Source organism: Heterodontus francisci, chromosome 5, assembly GCF_036365525.1.
Source record: "Heterodontus francisci isolate sHetFra1 chromosome 5, sHetFra1.hap1, whole genome shotgun sequence".
Classification (NCBI taxonomy): domain Eukaryota; kingdom Metazoa; phylum Chordata; class Chondrichthyes; order Heterodontiformes; family Heterodontidae; genus Heterodontus; species Heterodontus francisci.
In genome coordinates, this window is record NC_090375.1 from 187,119,613 (window position 1) to 187,144,979 (window position 25,367).

Below are 25,367 nucleotides of genomic sequence, written 5' to 3' on the forward strand. Positions count from 1 at the left end.
TTCAATAATTTCAGAGCATGACAGCCCCCCACTTTACTTTCATTTTTAGTCATTTTCAGTTATTTTTTCTTCCTTTTTTTTGCATTCCTTTTTACATTTTTTACAATCTTTTTTTGCATTTATTTCATTTCATCTTAGTTTGTTCAGTTTGCTTACCCACTGTTTTTATCAGGTTGTTTTTCTTCAGGTTTGCACTTGCTGATGTTCAATATTCAGTATATTCACACCTAATCTGTACTAATGCTTTGTCTTTCAACACACCATTAACATATTGTTTGCCTTTGCTCCGTGACCTTTTGGTCAGCTATGTGGCCTGGTCCAATCTGCACCTTCTCCTTTGTTATCTCTTGCCCAACCCCCACCTCACTTGTTTATAATCTGTGACTTTTCTAATATTTGTCAGTTCCGAAGAAGGGTCACTGACCCGAAACGTTAACTCTGCTTCTCTTTCCACAGATGCTGAGTGAATCCAGCATTTCTTGTTTTTGTTTTAGAGTTATCTCACTATTGTTTAAGACTTAGTTTGTTCATAAATAGTTAATTCTGTTGCTGTTTAAAGAAATCTGGTTTGGTGCGCTTTATTCTGGGGGCCAAATAGTGTGTTTAATTGGCTGTTTTCCAGTTAAGTGGGAAACATTACGAATATGCTAAGACCTGTGGAATTGTGGGACTGAATTAACAATGCATTACTCCTGCCTTGGTTGTAACATATTAATTGGGGGCTCTTGTCGGGATCGTTTCCAATACCAAGTACGTTAATTGTGAGGGGAGTAATAATTTGAAAAAGAAAAAAGAAAAAGAATGAAGTTTCTTGTACAAGGGTAAAGTCTATACTATTGGAATGGCATTAGAAATTGCAGCAGTTTTACTGGGAAAAGAGAAAGTGCCCCTCAGTGACTTGACCACTTTAACTAAGATTAAACTAAAAGATTTGGCAGCACAATTGGGGTCAGAATTGAAATCAGGTGCTAAAAAAGCAGAGATAATTGACGAAATGGCCTAGCATTTAAAATTGGAAGAAGATAGTATGTCAGAGGGTAATGCAGTAGAATTGGCTAAGATTCAGTTAGAAATGGCAAGACTTAAGCAGGAAAAAGAACTAAGAAAACTTAAGGCTGAGAAAGAATTGACAATGAATTTGAAAAAGAAAAAAAAGGCGAATGAGCGGGGATTTGGGTTAAGAGATGGAACTAAGACAAAGGGGTTATCTTGACTCTAAGGACAATTCTGGTCAGGAAGAATCTGAATCCAGCCCAGTACCCAGCGAAAAGCTGTTTAAATTTATACAAGCTCTCCCTAAGTTTGAGGAAAGGGACATAGAGGCATTTTTCATTTCTTTTGAAACAATAGCCAAACAATTGAAATAGCCAAAGGAAAGCTGGACACTGCTTATGCAAAACAGGTTGATGGAAAAGAGCTCATGAAGTTTACGCCATGCTTCCTGAAGAGACTTCTGCAGATTATGAGATGGCAAAAAACGCTATTCTCGCTGCATATCAGTTAGTCCCTGAAGCTTACCAACAGAAGTTTCGGAAACTACTGAGATTGGCTAGGCAGATTTATGTAGAATTTGAGGGGGTGAAGCAAATTAATTTTGATTGTTGGATATGGGCAGTAAAGGTGGAAGCCACGTATGAGAATCGTAGGGAATTGGTTCTCTTGGAAGAGTTAAAAATTCAATCCCTCCAGTAGTGAGAACTCGTGTAGAGAATCAGAAGGTTTTAAAAGCTAGGCACCAGTGGAAATTGATGATTTTGAGCCTGTAAATAAGCCAAAACCTTTTGGCCGTCACCCCCCATAAACTCGAGAAGGATAGAAAGTGGCAGAGCGAAAGGAAGGCAAGTAGCTGGGGACAAGAAGGAACAGCTAGGAATGCCCCAGGATCCTCTCCTCAGGCCAGAAAGGAAGGTGCTGAGGGTAGAAGTGAGGTCCGCAAGCCAAAGTGTTATCATTGCCACAAAATGGGACATCTTCGTTCAGAATGCTGGAAATTGCCAGGTAAACCCATGGGACCTGTCGGGGTACTCAAAGCTAATGCAAAGAAAGGGGCTCCAGCTGAGAGTACAGCAGACCGGGCTGTAGCTTTAACGGCAGCTGTAAAACCAGATACAAAAACTAAAGTGAGCGTAGGTGTTGAGAGTAAGATACCTGCAAGCTATAGTGAATTCTTGTCAAAAGGAAAAGTAACTCCATAACCCTCAAGTAAAACAGGCAAACCTATCTTTATACTTAGGGATACAGGAGCAACCCAAACTGTTTTGCTGGGAAAAGGTATCACATTTCCACTAGAGTGTGCACTAAACGCTAAAGTTTTAGTTAATGGTATTGGCGGGGACTATATACCCGTACCTTTGTACTGAGTGCGGCTAGAATGTGACCTAAAGACTGGAATGGTAACTGTAGGAGTTGTCCATAGTTTGCCAGCAGAGGGAATTGATCTACTCCTAGGGAATGATTTAGCCGGAGCAAGAGTATCAGTTTCTCCTGTCACAGAGAAACCAAGTGAAGTTAAAGAAACAGAACAATTACAGGAATAAGTACCAGAAATTTTTCCTGCGTGTGTAGTAACCCGAGCAATGGCTAAACAAGTTCCATTATCGGAGGTAAAATTGGCATCACAAACAGATAGCCGAGTATCTGAAACTTTCCTTGGGGATTTATATAATCCAAATGAGAAGGTTAACAAGTCTTCTTTAATCGCAGCACAACAGACTGATCCAGAGTTATACAGAATAGTTTCTGTCAGAGCCGACTGTGCTAAGGCAAAAGGAGTTCCAGAAGGCTATTATGTTGAAGACGGGGTTTTGAGGAGGAAATGGAAACCATCTCATAGACCTGCGGACGAAGACTGGATGGTTGTTCGACAGGTGATTGTACCATCTAAATATCGCCAGGAATTATTAAGGTTAGCACATGACATTCCTCTAGCAGGACAAATGGGGATCCGGAAGACCAAATCACGTATAAGTCAACATTACTACTGGTCAGGCCTTACAAAGGACGTGAGGCGTTTTTGTAGGACATGCCATACATGTCAAATGGTGGGAAAACCACAACCTATCATACAACCGGCACCTCTAATCCCCAAACCAGTTATTGAGGAACCATTTAGTAGGGTATTGGTAGACTGTGAAGGACCCTTTACAAAAACAAAAGCAGGACACCAATATATACTCACTATCATGGATATGACTACTTAATTTCCAGAAGCCATTCCTTTGAGGACAATTACTGATAAAGTAGTAGTAGAGAAGTTAACCCAATTCTTTACGAGTTATGGATTGCCACTTGAAGTTCAATCGGATCAAGGTTCGAATATCATGTCTAAGATATTTCAAGAAGTTATCGGTAATTTGGGTATCAAACCGTTAAAATCTTCAGCATATCACCCACAGACACAGGGAGCTTTAGAAAGGTACCATCAAATTCTCAAAATAATGAATAAAGCATACTGTCACAAATATCCCATAATTGGGATAAAGGGCTAGACTTCCTTTTATTTGCCACTAGAGATTCACCGAATGAGTCTACAGGTTTTAGTTCTTTCAAATTGGTTTACGGACATGAAATAAGAGGTCCTCTAAAACTCATCAAAGACAGGTGCCGAGAACAAAGGAATGAATCTTCGATACTAGACGATGTATCTGTGTTCCAGGAAAGGTTCACGATAGCCTGCAATGTGGCTCAGGAACACCTTAAAGCAGCAAAAGCCAATCTGAAAAAAATGGGTAGACAAGAAGGCAAAGACCTAAAATTTTCAGCCAGGGGATGAAGTATTAGTATTGTTACCGTTACAGGGTGAACCATTAAAAGCACAGTTCAGTGGCCCATATAAAGTGATAAATTACTTGATTGACACCCCGATCGCGGGAAAAAGAATCGGCTATGTTAACGCTATATTATCACAGGGAGGAGAACAAGCCAGTGCAGGTATGTCAGGAAATGGGGACTGTTGACAAGGAAAAGGATAGTGAGAATGAGGCAGAAGGAGGCTTAGATAATTCTCAAATTGAGCCTCCTACTATACGGTTAGCTAATACTGAATGGCTAGGAAAATTGGACAACATGCTTTTGTACTTAGATGCAGAACAACGAGAAGACCTAACAAAGCTTTTCACAGCATTTAAAAGAGTCTGTAGGGAAAAGCCAGGGAATCCATTCCTTTAAAACGGCATGCTTACCGCATAAGTCCAGACAAACAAACCCAAGTAAAAGCAGAAATCAAATACATGCTTGAAAACAACTTAATTGAACCTAGTCAAAGCACCAATAGCATTAATGCCTAAACCTGATGAGTCAACCGACTTTGTATAGACTACAGAAAAGTCAATGCAGTAACGAAGGCAAACTCCTACCCAATTCCTCGTTCAGGAGACTGTATTGAAAGAGTTGGCAGTGCCATGTGTCTTACAGAGACAAATATGTTAGAGGGATACTGTCACATTCCTTTGACACCCCAAAATAAGGAAAAATCAGTTTTTGTTACACTGGACAGGGTTTTCCAGTGTCCCACACAGGTGGGAGACGATGTTTGGAAGGTTGCAATTGGCTGATTGAGAGAACCTTTGTGGAAAAATGTTAAAACCACAATGACAGAATGTTGTTGGAGTTTATCGTTACAGCCTTATCACTTGAAGATTGTACACATTTCAGGAAAAAACAATGTTATCGCCAATGCTTTGTCACGAATTTAACCTTATTCAGTTACATGGATAACGATGGTACAGGGCAAAATGGTGTTAATTACCAGTGGAGTGAATGCAGGGCATGAATGCGAAAGTATGTTTAAAATGTTTTTTTCAATTTCTGTTTCACATTATAATGAAACACATTCAAGAATGGAGTTTCATCTGGCAAGGGTGGAGGTTTCACAAGAGTTTTGTTTTTTTATTGAAAGCTAAAAATGTGTTGTTCAAAACTGAGAAAAAAGGATTTTCTGTGAACACTGAATGCTGAAACTTGGTGTATGAACCAGTGGGACAGACAGCAAGACACCCGTTCCAAACAACAGCAAGGGAAATGACAGGTCACATGACTTGATTGTTAGAGTTTCAGTTTCATTTTTGCATTGTGGAGACCAGTAAGCTGGGCCGGCAGAAGGCAGAAGAAACTGGCTGGGACCTGTTTTTTTGCAGAACAGATAAAAGACCTCTCCCTGAAAATGAAGGCTTGCCTCTCGTGAAAAGAAATTCTACATTTGAGGTGCTGGCTGTGGTCTGCCTGGAGAGAGAAAGGAGCCCTGGAGAGGAAAAGAACCAGATAAAGAGTTGCTGCGCTCTGTGGAGAAAGGCTCCTTTGCTGAGAAGAAGCCCTGTATTTTTAAAGGTAGCAGTTTCCTATTGTCTCCAGTCTCTGGAAAATATCCGCCTCAGGAGTGATTCCTGTTGCCTCTTATGTTTTGGGAGATCCTGAAAGCTCAAGAAAGCTTCTCTTGCTAGATTGCTATTTCAAAACCCAAGTAGACCTGTTGCTACACCCTTTGCTGAAAGATGTGTATGACACCTGCTGCAAACAAAGTGCCGCGAATGCCTACCCATCACATACCATTCATCAACCTCGCCTACCAGGAAATATCCTACAAGAATGTTACAACCCAGTTATTTTATTATTCGTAAGAAACAGTTGTAAAGCAAAACATCCTTTTTTAAACTGTTCAACCATTTTTTTGAATGTATGAGTGTGTGCATGAGGGTTAGGAAGAATAAGTAGTTCGAAAAGAATAGTTTCACATATAGTTATCTCATTATTATTTAAGACTTGGTTTATTTATTTATTTAGAGATACAGCACTGAAACAGGCCCATTGTTAATTTTGTTGTTGTTGTTTAAAGAAACCTGGTTCGGTGTGATTTATTCTGGTGTACAAATAGAGTATTTAATTTGGCTATTTTCCATGAAGTGCGAAAGTTTACTAATATGCTATGACCTGTGGAGTAGTGGGACTGAATTAACAAATTAACAGTACACTACTCCCACATTGGTCGTAACAAGAGGTATAACATTACTTCCCTACTTGTCAATTCCATCCCTCTAGAAATGAACCCCAGTGCTTTTTCTAAAGGCCTTATTAACCTGCATCCCTACATTTAATGATTTGCACACCTCCCCCTTTGATCCTCTGTCCCATTCAGGCTCTTATTATCCAAGCAGTATGTGACCTGCATAGTCTTTCTACCAAAATACACCATCACATATTTATCTACATTGAAATTAGTTTGCCAATTACACTTCCATTCTTCAAGTTTATTAATGGAAATTCATACATTTTGTCATATTCTTTTGTATTAACTGCACCCTCCCAATTTTGTGTCGTCCACAAATTAAGAAATTGCACTTCCGATTCCCAAGTTAATGTTGTTGTTCACCATTTGTAGACTGTATACGTAACAGGCATCACTGGACAACAATCAGAAGGATCCCATTGCTTGTTTCTCCTTCTCTAGCATGAAGGCCAGCTGTAGATTGCAAGGGATCAGCACAGACCAATGACCTTCCTCGCAGGAAACTGTCCATATCACATCGAAGAGTACATTGTTCACTGAGCCAGCAGAGATCCAACTTCAACTCAAAAAGTTGATCAATATATTTTTATACAGATGAAAAGCTGAAGTCACCCAGTTACTATTTAAGGTATGGTCTGAACTTACACTTTTGATTGCAATCCATACCATCATTTGAATTAGATCACTCAGATATTTAATGTGCCCATATGGCTTATACACTTGTGTAAAAATTTACAAAGTTGCAGTGGCTGCCAATTTTAAATTAAAGGCACCGATATCAAGGCCAGGAAACTTTTACTTTTCTCCAACCCAAACGAGATATATGCCACTCGCCCAGCCTGTTCCTAACAGCTGCAGTATTATGTAAGTAGCAGTCTGGGTGGAAGTAGTGACATACTGGGAGTTGCAGCAGATAGATTTAAACAGCTGCACATGCGATAATGTGAGGAAAGCATTATGTACCAATCAATATGAATGTAAAACATCCTGAGCTAATTGGCTGAGTCATTCTTTCCCACGTTTAATGGGTTCTTCAATAACATCTATCTGGTAGCATCCTAACCATTGAGAATGCTGGAATAATGGTATCCGGCAGGAAACAGTGGTGTTGTGCACAATACCACAGAATACTGTGATACAAGTGAAACACCGACCCCACACCCCGCCCCCCCAACCGCACCCCCACACCCCCTCTGCTGGGCACCTAGTAACAGACGTGCTGTTGTAGGCAAATGTTGAACCAGAGGCCAGGTACTTCAGAGCAGTGATTAAAAATACTATCAGATGGAAAGTACCAAAAGATCATGCTTGTGCAGCTCCTGATGTATTGGTGGCTTGGTTTTTTCTCAATTTTGGCAGCACCTTCTAAACCTGCAACCTCTTCCATCTAGAAGGGCAAGGACAAGGGCAGCAGATGCACAGGAACACCATCACCTGCAAGTTCCCCTCCAAGTCACACACCATCCTGATTTGGAAATGTGTCGCCATTCCTTCACTGTCACTGGGTCAAAATCCTGGGACTCCCTTCCTAACAACACGGTGGGTGTACCTACACCAGATGGACTGCAGCAGTTCAAGAAGGCAGCTCACCATCACCTTCTCAAGGGCAATTAGAGATGGGCAACAAATGCTGGCCTTGCCAGTGCCATCCTAATCCCAAGAAATATAAAAAAATGTATTCACTTGTAAAAACCCTTCGTGCTCATTTTTTTTTTTATAAAAGCAGATTTTCACCCAAATATCGACAGGCTCGGCAGTTAGTGTGAATTCCTGAAATCAGCAATGCTGACAATATTACAGACACACTGACACAAAATGTTACGAAGACAATAAGACACATTCACGCACAAGACTTTTAATCAAAGTTTCTGTTGCACGATTGAGGGTATTTCTGATGGTGGAGATTAGTTTGAAACGCTTTGAAATGGGACCTTTTCTTAAAGAAACGTACTCTGAGGATAACAGAATTATTAATTTCCACTTTTACCTCTTTGCAGCCCCTCTAATCATAGTTGCTTTGTTCTCTTTGCCCTAAGTCACAAATCTTCTCCGTGACCTGCCAACGTTGCTCTGACTACATCACTAAGCAATGCTCATACCACTTGACCTTTCCTTCCAAAGACATAGTAACATCTTTAAGAAACGTTAAAAGGAAACCATTCCATTTTTGTTGAACTGATTAAGGAGATTTTCTAAGCAAGATAATTCTGTATCACAAGATAGGAAAAGCTACTCTACAAACTGCACAGATACTCTGCTTGTTATTGTGTGCCATTGTCCAAGTAAAGGCGAGTAAGCAAAAAGTACAGTAAGGAACTTACTGCGTCAAGTCTTGACCACATGCTGCACAGAGGCCTTTCATAACGATAGGGTGACTGCATCCTTCAAGCCGTACCAGTACACTTCTGCACAAAATAATAGGAGAAAAATGAACAATTATGCAATGCATTGAACAAAACTACCAGAACAGTTCTGATGAAAGGTCACAGACCTGAAGCGTTAACTCTGCTTCTCTCTCCACAGATGCTGTCTGAGCTGCTGAGTATTTCCAGCACTGTTTTTACTACTAGAACAGAGATTGATAGATTCTTGTTAAATATCAAGGGACATGAAACCAAAGTGGTAGCTGGATTTAAAATAGAATCCAAACGCGATCGAATTGAATGCTGAAACAGGCCCGAGGGGCTGAACGGCCTCCTTCAATTCCTATTTTATACGTCCTAGCAGGCATGCAGCAACCAATGTAACCAGCTGCCTTTTTAGGTCCCAATCATGGCTTTTATGGAAAGCACAAACCAGAAACAAAAAAATACTTTCCAGCCAGAAAAATACTTGCCCCGAAGCCTTCACATTTCCTGTCAGCTGCATTTAATCTCTGGAGGGGCTGGGAAACACCTACATCACCAGAAAGGCTTAGTGCCAACTGGTTTATATTGCAGCTACATACAGCGACACCACAAGTCCTGGCCAGAATGGAGATGATTGGTTAAGCTCTCCCATCAATCATGCCTGCAGACCACACAGCTGCAAGTAACTTGGGATTGATTTTATGCGCATAATTTGTATTCCATAACAATCCTCCACTCACCGCATTTTGCTGCAGTTTCAGTCATGAGCTCTGTTTCCTGCTGTTGGTAGAGACTCTTTTTAAATAGACTCTGTCAATAAACTTTGTTTGTTTTGCTGTAAAATAGACTGTCTGCTGAGAGTCCTGCATTAAGTCAAGCCCCATATCCAGTTCATTGGCTGACAGTGGTGTCAATAGACTGCCCCCCCCACCCCTCCATTGTATTTTCAACACAGCCCCTGGAGGTGGGACTACTTCAAGTGCCAACACTGCTATATAAGTGCAACGTGAAGCATTGCAGCCCTGTGTGCAAATCATAATTCTTAACTGATGGTTGTTCACTTTAATGTTATATTTGTACTTCAACCCTCAAATGTCATTACAGCTAATGAAATTTAACCAAATAAACATCCCAACAACACAGTGGCTTAATCACGTGAGTCACTTTCCCACACTCTCATTCAGCAGCAAAGGCATTACTGCAGAAGTTAAGCAAGTTCGCTTTCTCTACACACAGATGATGATGAGTCATTAAAGATATTTTGTCTAGTGTAGCTGATCAAGGTTACGTTTCCACTCTCACTGCAAGCAGCTTGCTCTATTCCAGTAACAGGACCCACAAACATCCCTTCCTCCCGCAAAGTGTCTACTGGGGGTTGGTCACTCGAGAGAAGACTGCAAATCCAAGTATTAAAGTTAAACTGGTAACTCCTCAGTTTTGATCATCCCCTCCCTCTCGGCTCTCTTAAACCTGGCTTCCCCAATCTAAGGAAGTCAAGAAATCTGATCCTATGCAATATGGTTTTCTTGGGCTCGTTGCAGAGAAACCCATAAGTATGTTCCAGGGTGAAGATTCCCCTTGAGGCAAAACAAAAGTCAACTACACCTTCTCAATGGCATGGGGAAAATTTGGAATATGCTATGGGAAGATTCAGGGGCAAAGCGCATGACCCCAAGAGTATCAAGGTATTGGAACGCACTGATACAGACTGGTGACACTTAAATCATGACACATCTGCTGGACCAAGGTATTAAAAGGATGTGAAAGTGAACTCTCAAAAAAGCTCATTTTCGCTGTAGAAACATTTTATAACTGGCAATATCGCAGGTGGCCTTGTCTATCTTCAATTCCCCTTTGTGTATTTATGCAATTGGGGACCTGAGCTTTCCACCTACTGCCCAGGAACAAAGAACTGACTTTTTTGATAAACAGTGGTTAAATATTTTTTGAAGACAAAAATGCCACGACAGATTCGGTGACATAGAATCATAGAATGGTTACAGCACAGAAGGAGGCCATTCGGCCTGTCACACCTTTGGCGGCTCTCTGCAGGAGCAAATGAGCTAGTCCCACTCCCCCACCCTTTCCCCGTAGCCCTGAAAAGCTTCTCCTACAGGTGCTTATCCAATTCCCTTTTAAAAGCAACGAAGGAATCTGCCTTGGCCACCCTTTCAGACATTGCATTCCAGATCGCAACCACTCGCTGCGTAAAAATGTTTTCCCTCATGTCGCCTTTGATTCCTTTGCCAATTGTTTTAAGAGACGTATACATTTATGACCAGCATCAAGATTTTGTTTCAGCCATAGCACTTCAACCAAGGAAGGGGAAAAAAAAAACAAATCACAGAATATCTTAAAGATCAAAACAAAAGAGAACCCAAGAATCACAAGATGACGACTGTAAAACTGGTGGTACAATTGTGCTGAAGTTTTTTTTTATGGAAATTAGACAGCTTTTTACTAAGGATCAGCTTTTAAACATAAAGATTTGTTAAAAAATTGACTTCAAATTCTCAAAAGCCACAGAGGGATTTGCACTCAGTTCTCTGGATTACTAATCCAGTAACATAACCACTACATTATCATAACCACTGCATTTTTTTTTTGAGTTGCATGATTCTTTTACTCACTAATCTTGAACCCCACCAGGTTGTGACCACCGTTACCAAGATGCTCCATGACTCAGACCAGCTCTATCAAAAAATCGACAAATATTTTCAGCTATGTATAGGGAATAGATGAAATACTAAAGACCAAATAGGTTAAAGGTTCTTTAAAGTTTAATTAAAGGATAAATGATATGAAGCGGCTTAAAAAAAAAAATCAGGAAATTGCATGTGGGATAAATTAATTCTTTATCATTGAAAACATAGCCAGTTAGAAATTCAGTTTAATTGGCTCTGAACATTTTAATGTAGAGTTATGAGATAATTCAGTGCCTAGAAAGCATTTGGACCAACCAAATGGTATAGAATTCTCTGGGAAAATAAGCAAGACTCCAGGGAAGGTTTTTTTAAAGAGGCTTTCTACAACTTTTTATATTCTTTCATGGGATGTGGGCGTCACTGACAAAGTCAGCATTTGTTGCCCATCCCTATTTGCCCTTGTCAACGGAGTGACTTCTTACTAGGCCATTTCTTAGAGCAGTTAAGAGTCAACTACATTGCTGTGGGTCCAGATCACATGTAGGCCAGACCAGGTAGGGATGGCAGATTTCCTTCCCTAAAGGACATTAGTGAACCAGATAGGTTTTTACAACAATCGATGAAAGTTTCATGGTCACCATTACTGAGACTAGCTTTCAATTTCAGATTTTTTTAAATTAATTAATTGAAATTCAATTCCGCCACCTGCCATGGTGGGATCTGAACCCAGGTCCCCAGGGTATTAGCCTGGGCCACTGGATTACTAGTTCAGTAACATTACCACTACGCCACCATCTCCCTCTGCTGAACAGTTAATGCAATCATACTAATCAAGAAAGGAATGAGATATGAAACAAGGAATCATACTCGCGCTTCCACCGCTGACTAAAGGTTCAAGCCACTCTCCCGGACTTAAGCAAGTAATCTAGGAGCGCTGAGTTGTTGCAGGGGTCCTCTATTGAAGAGAAGCCCACATCTGCCTCTTCACATGGGTATAAAGGATCCCATGGCACTATGCAAGAAGGAGAATAGAGTTGAACTTCTAGTGTCCATCTTCAGCAGCACCATCAAAAACAGTTTATTGAGTCACTCATTTCACTGCTTTATGAGAGCTTTGTGTGTGAAAACTGACTGCCACATTTCCCAACAGGGCAGTGACTACACTTCAGAAATAATTCTCTGTCTGTTGAATGCTGATCAGGTTACATGAAGAGGGATGGGCGGAGGTCTCTGTGGAGCATAAACACCAGCATGGAGCAGCTGGGCAGAATGTTACAGCACACAAACAGGCCATTCAATGTAGCTCATTAACTGCGAAGTGTTTTGGGACAATTCGAAGGATATGAAAGGCACTTTCTTTCTTATTGAACTGTTTGTCTAAAATCACCAGTGGGGAATATAATCAAGCACTTTGAGGGGGCCGATGTTGGTGATCAATTAGAGAACACAAATGCGCAGCAATATGTCTTGGGAATCTACTGAGACACTTTGAGGTAACAATCAGCACACAATGGCGATCTGGATACAAATATATTATAACATGCACACATGCACAATTATTACATTCAGTTAAAGAAAAACAAAAAAAAAATTGAAGGTGGAAAACATCTTTACAAGAAGAGTGTAGATTAGAATTAACAAAATTGAAAAGATATTAAAAAAAAGACTTGCACTTACTCACAACCTCAGGATCTCCCAAAGTGCTTTACAGCCAATGACATGCTTCTGTAGTCACTGTTGTAATGTAGGAAACACGGCAGCCCAATTGCGCACAGCAAGCTCCCACAAACGTGATAATGACCAGATGACTGGTTGAGGGATAAATATTGGTCAGGAAATGGGGGAAAACCTCCCTTTTCTTGTTCAGAAAAATGCCATATCCACATCTACCCAAGACAGCAGATGGGGCCTCAGTTTGATATCTCATTCCAAACACAGCACCTCAGACAATACAGCACTCCTCAGTACTGCACTGGGAGTGTAAGCCTAGCTTTTGTGCTTCAACTTGAACCCTCCTGACTCAGAGGCATGAACGCTATCAACTGTGCCATGGCTGATACTGTAAGAATTCACAGTGAACCTCGAAGGGAATGGTTAGGAGGGATGATTGAAATATTTCCTTTCCCTCAGTGTCCATCTTTTCCAAAACACCTTGGGACATTTTTCTACAATTAAGGTGTTATATAAATGTACTTGTTGTTCTTTTCTTCAGCGGCCAAGCCTGCAGAAGAGTTTTATTGTCTCTCAAAGTTTTCAATGTTCACATTAAACCCAGATTGGAAATGGAGCAAAGCTTTCAACCAGGCTTCCAATGGGGAAGGCCACTCAGATAGTTCAGACTCTTTACAAGGTCAGGTTCAGTTCCTGAATTCTGGAAGCTCAGATATTCGGATGCCAGGAGTGCAGAGTTTTATTGCCAGCACAGAATGATCTTTTGACTTTTGAAGTTTCTGCTCTCTGGGCAGAGAGAGCGAGCAGATAATGCTTTGAGAAAAATGGTTCAAGCAATCTCTTTATTTTAAAATTCTCAACCTTGTTTTCAAATCCCTCCTTGTCTCTACTCTCTTCCAGCCTCACAACCCTCCGAGATATCTGCATTTCTCTAATTCTGGCCTCTTGTGTATCCCTGATTTTATCTGCTCCAGCATTGGTGGCTGCTCCTTCAGTTGCCAAGGCCCCAAGCTCTGGAATTCTCTCCCTACACCTCTCTGTCTCTTCAGCTCACTATCCTCCTTTAAGGCACTCCTTGAAAACTACCTCCCTAACCAAACTATTGGTCACCTGACCCAACGTCTCCTTTTGTGAGTCAGTCATATTTCGTTTTATAATGCTCTTGTGAAACACACTGGAATGTTTTAGAACGTTAAAGGTGCTATATTAATTTCTGTTGTAAGCTATTTCTGTTCTGCAAAGGCCAGTAGGGACAAAGGACACAGATTTTAGGTTAGTGACGAGTAAATGCAAAGCATAATAAACATTTGGAATCTATCAGGTAAGATAGCAGAGTCAAAGGCAAGAGAGAAAGTTCAAAATGCCAGCCTGGGTGAGTTGTAGTAGTACAGGAATGAGCTTTGATGCAGCAAATGGCTTTTTACAATCACTAACCTTTTCTTACCTTCTCTGTTCAAGTATTTCACCTCCCACATTCACCTTTCCCAAAACTCCATTTGAATGTCTCCTGCCTGGTTTCCATCTCTGTCAAAGCTCCAAAACAGCACGAACCAAAGTCAAACACAACATCCTCTGTAACTGTAACCTTCATCTTTTCTTTGGATGCACAGTACTGTTGAGATGTAAAACCTCACAGTTAATGCTGCAGGAATGCTCTTTGAATTATGGAGACAGATGTAGTTATCTTTGAACTATTCAATGACTTGGAAAATTAGAAGATTTATAGAGACAAAATGAAAACAAAGTTTTCAAAAAGGGGGATCTGTAAACAAGGTGGAAATTTACAGCAACCCATTCCTTCAGTCAACTAATCGTGATCCTATTCTATCACTGAAAGTCCCACTGACCTACAATATTTATTCAAGTGCTGAGGATACCCTCTAGGGCATTTTTCTGAAAATTACAGGTTGCTGTGGCAAGGAATACAAACCAGAAATACATGGTTTACATTTGACAAATTACTGCAGTAAATTACATATGATGGAAAGGCTGTAAAACAGCATATTCTGGCATCAAAATGATAAGTCACCGGAAGTATAGGACTGGCACAAATAGATCAGAGAACAACAACAACTTGCATGTCATAAAATGTCCCAAGGGGCTTCACAGGAGTGTAATCAAAACAAAATTTATCGCAGATAGCGACGTGAGGACAGGTGACCAAATGCTTGGTAAAAGAGGTAAGTTTTAAACAGCACGTTAAAGAAGAAGCAGAGAGGTGGAGAGATTTAGGGATGGAACTCCAGAGCTTAGGGACTAGACAGCTGAAGGCACGGTCGCCAATGGTGGTGCAATGAAAATCAGGGACACACAAGAGGCCAGAATTGGAGGAGTGGAGATATCTCTGAGGGTTGTAGTGTTGGAGGAGGTGACAGACAGGGAGGGCACAGTCCATGGAAGGATGTGAAAACAAGGATGAGAGTTTTATGTCCAAGTCGCAATCCTTGATTCTAGATGCATTTGGACGAGAGAGAGAGAAATTTCTCAGTCCAAGGTGAAAACACACACTTGTAGCATTAGAGTGCAATATTGGCCTTGTGAAATGTTCACACAGTAGGCATTTTAATGACGCCATAGACCAGTTATAGATTTCATCCTTCTATGCTTGTGCCTCAAGAAAGTATTTGAGCTCTAGAACACTGGACTGAAACAATGAGGAGTACAGGTTTATCAGTCATTGTTGTGGCAATAAAGCAAAACGTACCTACCATTCAAAACAAAAAATATTTACATCAATACTGGACTCCACACTTATTTTCCAACAGTATACTGTACTAACCCGTTAAACAGCCTTGAAGTACACAAATTATAGTCAACCTGATTTGAAATATACTGTTCTGAACCATTAGCATGGAGAATGTGATCTTAGTTTTAATCATGTTCTGTTAAACTATTCCATTGTGTAAACTTAAATTCACGACTTCATCAAAATGACTGATAATTATTCAGAGTCTCCTTGTTTTAGTTCTAATGCACGAAGGCACATTCTGGAAAGATGACAAATCCAGCAGGATTGAAGCATGCACAGGATGTGAAACCAACTTGAAATGTGCCAGCTATGGATTCAGTATCACATTTCGCCATTATACAAGTCACAATGGGCTGTTTGGAGTCTTTTCCACCAAGTATCAAAAGTTTGCTTGTTTACTGAAAAGGCAAATAGGTGAGTCCGGCAGCCTTGCCTGGCTTTAAACCAGTTCTGAGAAAGGAGGAGGGTACAAGAAAAGCTCATCTCCTTCAGACCTACATTTTATCCATCTGTGTGCGGATTGTAACCCCCTACTTCACCTGAGGAACAGCAAGCAGTCCTCAAAAGGCAGGTACTGTAATCTGAGCTATGAGCAGTCTCCTGCTTCCACCCCACATTGATGACAGACTGTGTGCATCCTGTCCAGCTGCAAACCCAGGGCATTCTAGTCCTAAATCCAGCATTCAATCCACTAAGCTATTTGACTGCAATTCATCAGGGCAAGTTACATTATAACCTCCATTTCAATTCTTTTATGAATTATTCTGATATTAGCCTGCGCTACTATTAATCTTTCAAGTTCCAATGGATATTATCTCAGAAAACATCACCTCACCCCGAAAAGGAAAGTAAATAAACTTTTACAGCCCCGGGATAAGATATGTGATGGTTGCTCAGTATATAGTATCATAATCCCTCAAGGTCTTATTCAGAAAATACCTAAACACATAAACACCACAATAAGGAGCAAGGTACAGCCAAAGGTCACCTTCAAAGTATTTTTCTTCCATGTGAAAAGTTAAAGGGAAGATTTGCACACTAAACTGTGATGGTTTTCTAAGTAGCTCCTCTCTCTTTTTAAATTTATAGTCAAGATCTGGCAGTGACAATAACAATAGTTGACCCAACACTCAGAAGTGAATTATTTGTTTCTAAAATTCAATGAAGTTTTCTTCCCCCTATTCATTTGCTTTTTGTTTGTTCTGCAGTGCTCTTCCCAAAGTATTTTCACAGCCCTATCTGGAACCAAACCACCCCTTCTGGTCTCTTTGCATCGAGGTTATAAACTTGAGCTCTTCCAAAACTCTGCCACCCATGTCCTAACTCGCATCAAGTCCTGTTCACCAATCAGCTTGCTGACCTAACATTGGTTCCTGGTCCTACAATGCCTCAATTTTAAAATTCTCGTCCTTGTATTCAAATCCCACCATGGCCCCACCCCTCCCTATCTCTGTAATCTCCTACTATTCTCCAAGGTCTCTACGTTCCTCCAATTTGGACACTTGCGCATCCCTGATTTCCCTTGCTCACCCCTGGCGGCCATGCCTTCAGCTGCCTAGGCCCGAAGCTCTGGAATTCTTCCCCTAAACCTCTCCGCCTCTCTAGCTCGCTCAACCCCTTTAAGGCCCTCCTTAAAACCTACCTCTTTGACTAAACTTTCGGTCACCTAATATTTCCTTATGTAGCTCAGTTTCAAACTTTGTCTGCTAATGCTCCTGTGAAGTACTTTGGGACATTTTACTACAATAATGGCAATATAAATGCAAATTATTGCCAGCAAAATTATTAATTTTAAAACTGCTGCAGCAATAGAGACAAGGATAACACATAGCAAGCACACTGGCTGCAGTTTTAAACTGAATTATGGATATTTCATGTAAAAAGCAATGGGGTTCCAAACTATGTTGAAGATACAAATTAGATCCAATCATAGAGACAGTTATTTGACAAATGTCACAAAGAACAAACTTGCATTTTATGTAGCACGTTTGATAAAAGTTAAAGCCCCTGGAATAAAAGGACAGCAAAGTTCACTGGGTGACAGGAAGAGAGTCATGGTGAACAGCTGCTTATCGGGCTGGAGGAAAGTATATATTGGGACTCCCCAAGGGTCAGTGTTATTACCCCTCCCTGCTTTTCTTGATCTACATTAATGACCGAGACTTGGGAGTGCAGGGCACAATTTCAATATTTGCAGATGACACAAAACTTGTAAGTATTGTGAACTGTGAGGAGCGCTATGATAAAGTTCAAGAGGACACAGACAGCCTGGTGGAATGGGGGGAACAAATGGAGATGAAATTTAATGCAGAGAAGTGTCAAGTGATTCGTTTTGGTCAGAACGAGGAAAGGCAATCCAAAATAAAGGATACAATTCTAAAGGGGTTTCAGGAGCAGAGGGACCTGGGGGTTTCTGTGCACAAATCACTGAAGGTAGCAGGGCAGGTTGAGAAAGCAGTTAATGAAGTATACAGGATCCTGGGCTTGATAAATAGGGGCACACACACTGGCTCAGCCTCAACTGGAGCACTTCGTCCAGTTCTGGGCACCACACTTCAACAAGGGTGTGAAGGCATTCGAGGGTGCAGAAAAGATTTACGAGAATGGTTCCAGGGATGAAGGACTTCAGTTTTGTGGATAGATTGGAGAAGCTGGGGTTGTTCTCCTTGGAGAAGAGAAGATTGAGGAGATTTGATAGAGGGATCTGGACAGAGCAGATAGAGAGAAAAACTGTTCCCATTGGTAGAAGGGTCAAGAACCAGAGGACACCAATTTAAGATGCGATAACAGTAACATGGGGAAAACCCTTTTTTACACAGTGAATGGTTAGGATCTGGAATGCACTGCACAAGAGTGTGGTGGAGGCAGATTCAATTGAGACATTCAAAAGAGAACTGAATAATTATCTGAAGAAAAAATATTTGCTGGGCTACTGGGAAAAGGCAGTGGAGTGGTTCTAGGTGAGTTGCTCCTGCAGGGAGCCAGCACGAACATGACTGGCTGAATGGCCTCCTTCTGTGCTGTAACCATTCTATAATTCGCTGATATTTCACGACCTCAGGATGTCCCAAAGCACTTTATAGCCAATGAAATACTTTTGAAGTGTAACCATTGTTGTGATGTAGGAAACATGGCAGCCAAATTGTGCACAGCAAGCTCCCACAATCAGCAATTAAATAAATTAACTGATTTTTTTTAAAGTGATGTTGGTTGACAGTCGTCTTCAAATAGTTCCATGGGATCTTTTACATCCACCTGAGATGATATACAGGACCTTGGTTTAATATCTCGGCACCTCCAACAGTGCAGCACTCCCCCAGTACTGTACTGGAGTGTCAGCCTAAATTATCTACTCAAGTAGGGCTTGACTCCATGACTTTCTGACTCAGGGGTTACACACTGAGCCATGGCTAGTGCTCGTTAAAAAAGGAAAATATAAGCTCGTTAATAGTTTTCCCAGTGAGTAGCTTGAATCATACAAACCAGGACAATCCCAGAATCGAGCCCCGATCCTTAATGAGTTGCCTTGTTTGGCAATTGCAGCCCCTACAATTGGCCTTTGAGCCCCTGAGTTAGGATAAGGGGGGAAATCATGCAAGAATTTTGTTCGTCATCACTATCCCTACATGTGTGTGCGTGTGCATAGTGGCAAAGTCAATGACTTAGTAATCCAGCAACCCAGGCTAATGCCCTGGGGACATGGGTTCAAATCCCACCATGGCAGCTGGTGGAATATAAATTCAATTAATTCATAGAAATCAGGAATTGAAAGCTCGTCTCAGAAATGGCCCAGCAAGCCACTCAGTTCAAGGGCAACAAATGCTGGCCTTGCCAGAAATGCTCACATCCCATGAAAGAATAATAATGTTGCTAGGCCAAGACTCCTGGTCCCAATGGCAGACTGTTGAAAATGCCATAATGCAGGGGAGACTCAGTGGGAGCAGACTGGCTTATTCCCTGTTTGTAAACTAGCAGCTGTTGTCAAAGTGGACACTATTGCTCTCATGGTCCAATCACGTGACTTGCAGTGACGCAACACCTTACAATCAAATCAGGTTTATATTTCAAAGCACATTACACGGGAACAGTACCCCCGATAAACTTTATAAATTAAACTAGCTAAAGCACTACGTGGTCACATTTTTGATCCAAACATGACAGTGGGCTCTTCCCTAGCATAATATACACAATTGCAGGCAAAACACAAGCGAATGAATGACCTTTAATCTGTCATTTTCAACTGTGTTGATGCTGGCCCTGAAATCTACAGTATATTGATGTGAGTTTAAGATTCCTAAACCTTACTATTTGGTGCACTCTGTTTGACCCTTTGCAAGACACAAATCCATGAGTCACAGTCACTAATCAGATGTCTGCAACGATGAACTGATGGTGCAAGGAACCAACTCAAGCACGAAGTAGAGCCAAATAACGTCAATGGGCTCGAGGTTTCCCCTTATTCCACTCATTACTTAAAACACTCATTACCAAACCATGATCATTTTAGGCCTTTGCCACACACAAATGGCAGCAGTTTTTGATCAATGGAACTGCAGAGTTCAAGCAGTTTTGGGACACTTCCCTAATGCCTTTGGACACACACCTATTTATCATTTAATAAAGCAGCATGTTTTTCATATGTTTTCCCTCAAGAATAGGTTTTAGGTTATGTTGACAGCTTGCCACTCATGGAACTTACAGGATACTTTCAGATCGAGAATCTCATTAACCATCACACTGCTGGTCATTGTAGAACCTGCTACATGCATGGAGATAACAGCTCCTAAATCGCACCTCCTTACAACATCTAAACTGTCTGAAACTCGCCCACGTTAAACTATCAGCTTGTATCTTGTATTTTGCTCATTTCTGGTTTCAGAAGAACTCAACACGCATGCAACCTTTTCACATTCAATTGTTAACCAAATTCATGACTCGTTGCAAAGTTGGGATGGGTTATATTATACTGCCCCTTGGCCAAAGATTTCTCTCTTGCCCTCCAATCAAAACAAAAACTAATTTTAATTGCACTGCTACATACTTGATAAAATAGCTAACAGCTGCGTCCAGATTTTTCCTAAATTCTGCTTTCAAATCCCTCCACAGCCTCGCCCCCTCCCAACGCTATAATCTCCTCCAGCCCCACAAACCCCCAAGATTTCTGCGCTCCTCCAATTCTGGACTTGTTCCCAATTTTCATCACTGTGCCAGTGAAAACTATGTCGTCAGCCGTATTGGCCTGAAATTCTGGAATTCCCTCCCTGAACCTCTCCGTCTCTCTACCTCTCCTCCCTTGAAACCCACCTCTTTGGGCAGGCATTTGGTCATCTGCCCCAATATCTCCTTACAAGGGTCTGGTGTCAAATGTTGTTTTATAACGCTCCCATTGAAGGAAGACAAAGGTTTAACCACTGCTGGCTGAGCTGGTGCCTGCCTGTCTGCAAATTCTATTGATTTGTGTTGATCAGATTTCCCTGGCAGAGTGCTAAAGCCATTAAGTCACAAACAAGATGAAGAAGGTGCTTTCAAAACTGCTAGAGATGTGTATGTGACATGGACAGTATAAATATCAGCTTGGCTTTGGGTTTGGGGCCGAAGATCTGCAGACAGACACAGGAAATGATTGGAGCCTAGTCAGCCAGTTCAGACCTCCATCACCGACGGAGTGGCTACCCAGGAGCGGTTGTAAGTATACACTCCAGTAAAGAAAGGAAAGCTAACCAGAAACAGGGACTCGTGAGGGGAATTTATGGGTAACTGTAAGTTTCGAATTAACGTTTAATAAATACTGTGATTTAACCAAAGTCAGTGCATTGAATAGTTCCTTATTTTGCTTGGACGCACATTCACCGTAATTCTAGGATCACGAACTTAGTGTGGGAGAGTGAGGAAAAACAACTTGGTAGCAAACCTCCCAACACCATGAAGCGCCTTAGGATGTTTCACTGCATTAAAGCCACTATAGTTGTTGTCAACAGACAATCTCACCTCCAAGTTACTGATCCCAATCACATCATCCCAGTGTCAAAATGTCAGTGTCCCTCACAAACGTACTGCACAGCATACAGAAATCCACATGGACTCTGAAAACTTGTATTGCAAAGAACGAAAAAAAAAAATCAGGGAAAGCAGGGCTCTTAAAACTTTTGATACTACTGTTATGACCAGGTGCGAAAGGTGTCTAGAGGTCTGTTACTATCTTCATCTGGTCTTATCGTAACAGGGTTTAATTTTAAACACACATTGTGTTTTGAGTTCCCCCTTTGTGAATCCTCGTTCACAGCTTTCCAATTAAAAGGCAAAGAAACCAACACACCAGGTTTTCTCATATTTAAAGGAGAAAAGTGAAATTTATTGAAACGTAGACTTAAACTCTAATACGGTTGATACCTATGGATATATGACGAGCCCATGCTATCATGCACACGTGATATACACATGCAGATAGGGGCAGAAAAGAGAAGATAAAGTGATACAGTTTGAAGCAATATCTTGTTACTGTGCTTCGAGCTCACGGTATAGTTCTTTTGTAGGTAATTCTGGCTGTTTTGTTGGGGCCCAGTAATCTGCTTAAACCTTATTCACGTAGGAGACTATTCTCTCTTTGAGGTTCACACGTTTTCACAAGATTCAGTTCCTTGAGAGATGAGCAGGCAGATAGGAGAGGCGGCAGCAAGCCAGCCACAAGAGGTCTTTTCAGTCCAGGAGCAAACAGCTTTCCGAGTTCAAATCCCTTCTTGGAAGTTCAAATCTCAACAGCCAGCTAGTCATATGAATAAAACTGGTCTGGCCACTTCTGTGTTTGTGGATTCTGCTATCTTAGCACTCAACCTGGAATGCTAGCTCCCCCCACCTTCAATGTCTGGTAATCAAAAGTCCATTGTTGGTTGAATGGGTCAGGGCATGGTCCTTTGTCCCTTGTTCCAACTCTGCTAGTTACTATGCAAACATCTTTCCAGTCAGGGGCTTGCAATTTTAAGTTTTAAAGTTCATGTGGCGAAATCATGTGTGCCTCAGTCTTGGCAGGTAGTGGGCGGGTGGGGGGCGGTGGTTTGCCTGACACCACATTGATGCACTTAGTTATAATCAAGCTTTAGGTCTTTGAGAGCCACGTGAGTGCGTACAAATGGAGGTCGTATGGGGTTACATATAAAAGTTTAAATTTTATCTGCCAATGCAGCATCAGGAAAGCACTTTCCAAAACTATAAGCAAACAAAATTCAAACTGCATGAACCGAGATGAACATAACCACAAATAAAACATAGTTACCTGGCTTGTGGGTCAGACAGCCAGGATTTCACGAATCATGTATGGCCCACGAGGCAGTGTAGACAACCTTGTACCTGATGCCCCTTAAAACAAGTTAGAAATATTTATAACATTGGCCCAGCATTGAAATTATTCTGCCTTTTACAGTACATCAGCACTCCACGGTGGAACCCGACTCATGGAGTCCAGTCTGGGCTTCATAAGCTGATGTAGGCAGGCATAATTTTGCACACAAAATGGTTTTAGAGCAGGAGAAGTATCATGACACATCCGCACTACTGAAACCAAACCACCTCACACATCTTGAGGGACAGCAAAATTCTTCAGCGATACAGTAAATTTACCTGTGGCCTAAATGTCATCAGCAGCCTCGACTTCAAGCACTGTCAGTTTTCAAATCTGATAACTAGCGCATCATTCAAACACACTTGATCTTATTTGGCACATTCCATCGGCTCTCAAAAAAAAACACGAGGCAAACTGGCATGCTCTGCTTTACTTCAAGGAGATGCATGCTTAATGGACAGCAATCATATACCAGCACTGATTGCACAGACTATTCTACCCTCCTGGCTGAATCACAGATGCAGAAGGTTTGGAAAATATATATTAAAAAATTGTGACTTTACTTACTGATAAAAATATCTTTCAAAAAAAAACCGTTACTAACAGCTTCCCCATTCCACAAGGTATTATGATCGTGAGGTTGGATAACCTGCTCTTAGGGTCAACATATTTATATAGTAATAAAACATACCAATGCGCTTCATAGTCAAAATTAGGCACCAAGCCACAGAAAGTAATATTATGACAGATGGCCTAAACCTTGGTCAAAGAGGTAGATTTTTCAGAGAGAGACAGAGAAGTGGAGAGGTTTAACAGGAAATTCCAGAGCTTAGAGCCCAGGCAGCTGAAGACACGGTCACCAGTGGTGGAGCAATTAAAATCAGGGATTCTTAAGAGGCCAGAATTAGATGAGCACAGAGATCTCAGAGGGTTGTGGGGCTGAAGGTGATGAGAGAGATAGGGAGAGGCAATGCCATAGAAGGATTTGAAAACAAGGATAAGAATCTTAAAATCAAGGTGCTGCTTGACCGGGAGCTAATGTAGATCAGTGAGCACAGGTGTCACACCAATACTGTTCTGAAACCAGCAACCAGAACCTGCACAAAGACAGGTTCAAAGGTCTTTTTGTCTCATTTGTCTACTTGTGTAGATGTTCCCAAGTTATGAAGGCAAAGTTGAAACCAAGAACTCAGTGTATAAAGAGATACAGTTTCAACAGATTGCTCCCCACCCCTCACTCCACACTTCTCATCAGCGACTTTAATTCAATCAGAAGGGTTTATTTTAACCGCATAATAATATATCTTATGTTAACCCAATAAACCATTTTGCACCTGTTATACATCATGTTTGAGTTAATCCTGAGATGTGCTTCTGACCAGATATCTATGCCATCACTAAGACTGCCCATTTCCATAACATTGCCTGACTCTACCCTGTTCATCTGCTGCTGAAACCCTCTGTGCCTTTGTTACCTCGAGACTAAACATTTCTAATGCACTCCAGGCCAGCCTCCCACACTCTACTTTCTGCAAACTTGAGGTCATCCAAAACTCTGCTGCCTGTGTCTTGACTCACAGCATGCCCCGTTCACTTATCATCCCTGTGCTCGCTGACCTACATCCGCTCCCAGTCAAGCAACACCTCGATTTTAAAATTCCCATCCTTGTTTTCAAATCCCTCCATGGCCTCATCCCACCCTATCTCTGTAACCTCCTCCAGCCCCGCAACCCTCAGAGATATCTGCACTCCTCTGATTCTGGCCCGATTTTAAATGCTCCACCATTGGCGGCTGTGCCTTCAACTGTCTAGGTCCTAAGCTCTGGAATTCCCTCACTAAACTGCTCTACTCTCTTTCTTCCTTTAAGATGCTCCTTAAAAGCTGCGACTCAGAACAAGGTTCCGGTCATCTGATTTAATGTCTCATGTGGCTCGATGTCAAATTTTGTTTTATAATGCCCATGAAGTTCAAGAAGTTTTATTATGTTAAAGGCGCTATATAAATACAAGTTGTTGTTGCCTATTGGATTTCAAAATTATTTAAAATAAAAAGATCATTTCACACTAATTTCTTCAGATCTGCAGCCAGAAATTTACAAGCACCGACTAATCACTAACGCCCCTAAATAATTAACCTCAGGATATTTGAAGCAGTAAGACTGTAAGCCATAGTTAAACATAGTTCCATCTCAGTAGCAGAATCGGACCCTGTATGCTACACGGTAGGATGCTTCTGTCATTTGATAACACCACCTGCTACAGGAGATACACTGGTACAGAGAAAGTTACTGGAGTACAACAGGCAGCAGATGATCAGGTGTAGCAAGAAAGCAGTCAGCAAAGTTAACAGATGGGTGAATAGACGGATGTTGATTGCGGCTTGGCCAGTTCTTTTGTTTCTCAGTTGACTGAAAAGTTGAAAAGTATCGTGTCCCCGCAGTACAGAATCTGAATGTTAATGTGAAACACCTCACACGTGAACTTTATTTAGCAGCAACTTCCTACGTGGAACATTACCTGGTCTGCAGCACGAAATGCAATCTTATACATAATTGGCTTTTTTTTTATATAGCTGAAATCTCCCCTCCTGAAGGTGACAGCTCTTACTGCAATACAT

General features: G+C 41.3%; 1 protein-coding gene across 2 annotated transcripts in view; it reads right to left on the bottom strand.

The window, feature by feature from the left end:
- The window catches only part of ctdp1 (CTD (carboxy-terminal domain, RNA polymerase II, polypeptide A) phosphatase, subunit 1), a 331,549-nt gene that overhangs the window by 291,213 nt on the left and 14,969 nt on the right, over nucleotides 1-25,367 (bottom strand). For both annotated transcript variants that reach the window (XM_068032467.1, XM_068032465.1), the window contains exon 2: nucleotides 8,323-8,406. In XM_068032467.1, coding sequence (XP_067888568.1) covers nucleotides 8,323-8,406 — 84 coding nt within the window. The remainder of the gene's footprint in view (nucleotides 1-8,322; nucleotides 8,407-25,367) is intronic.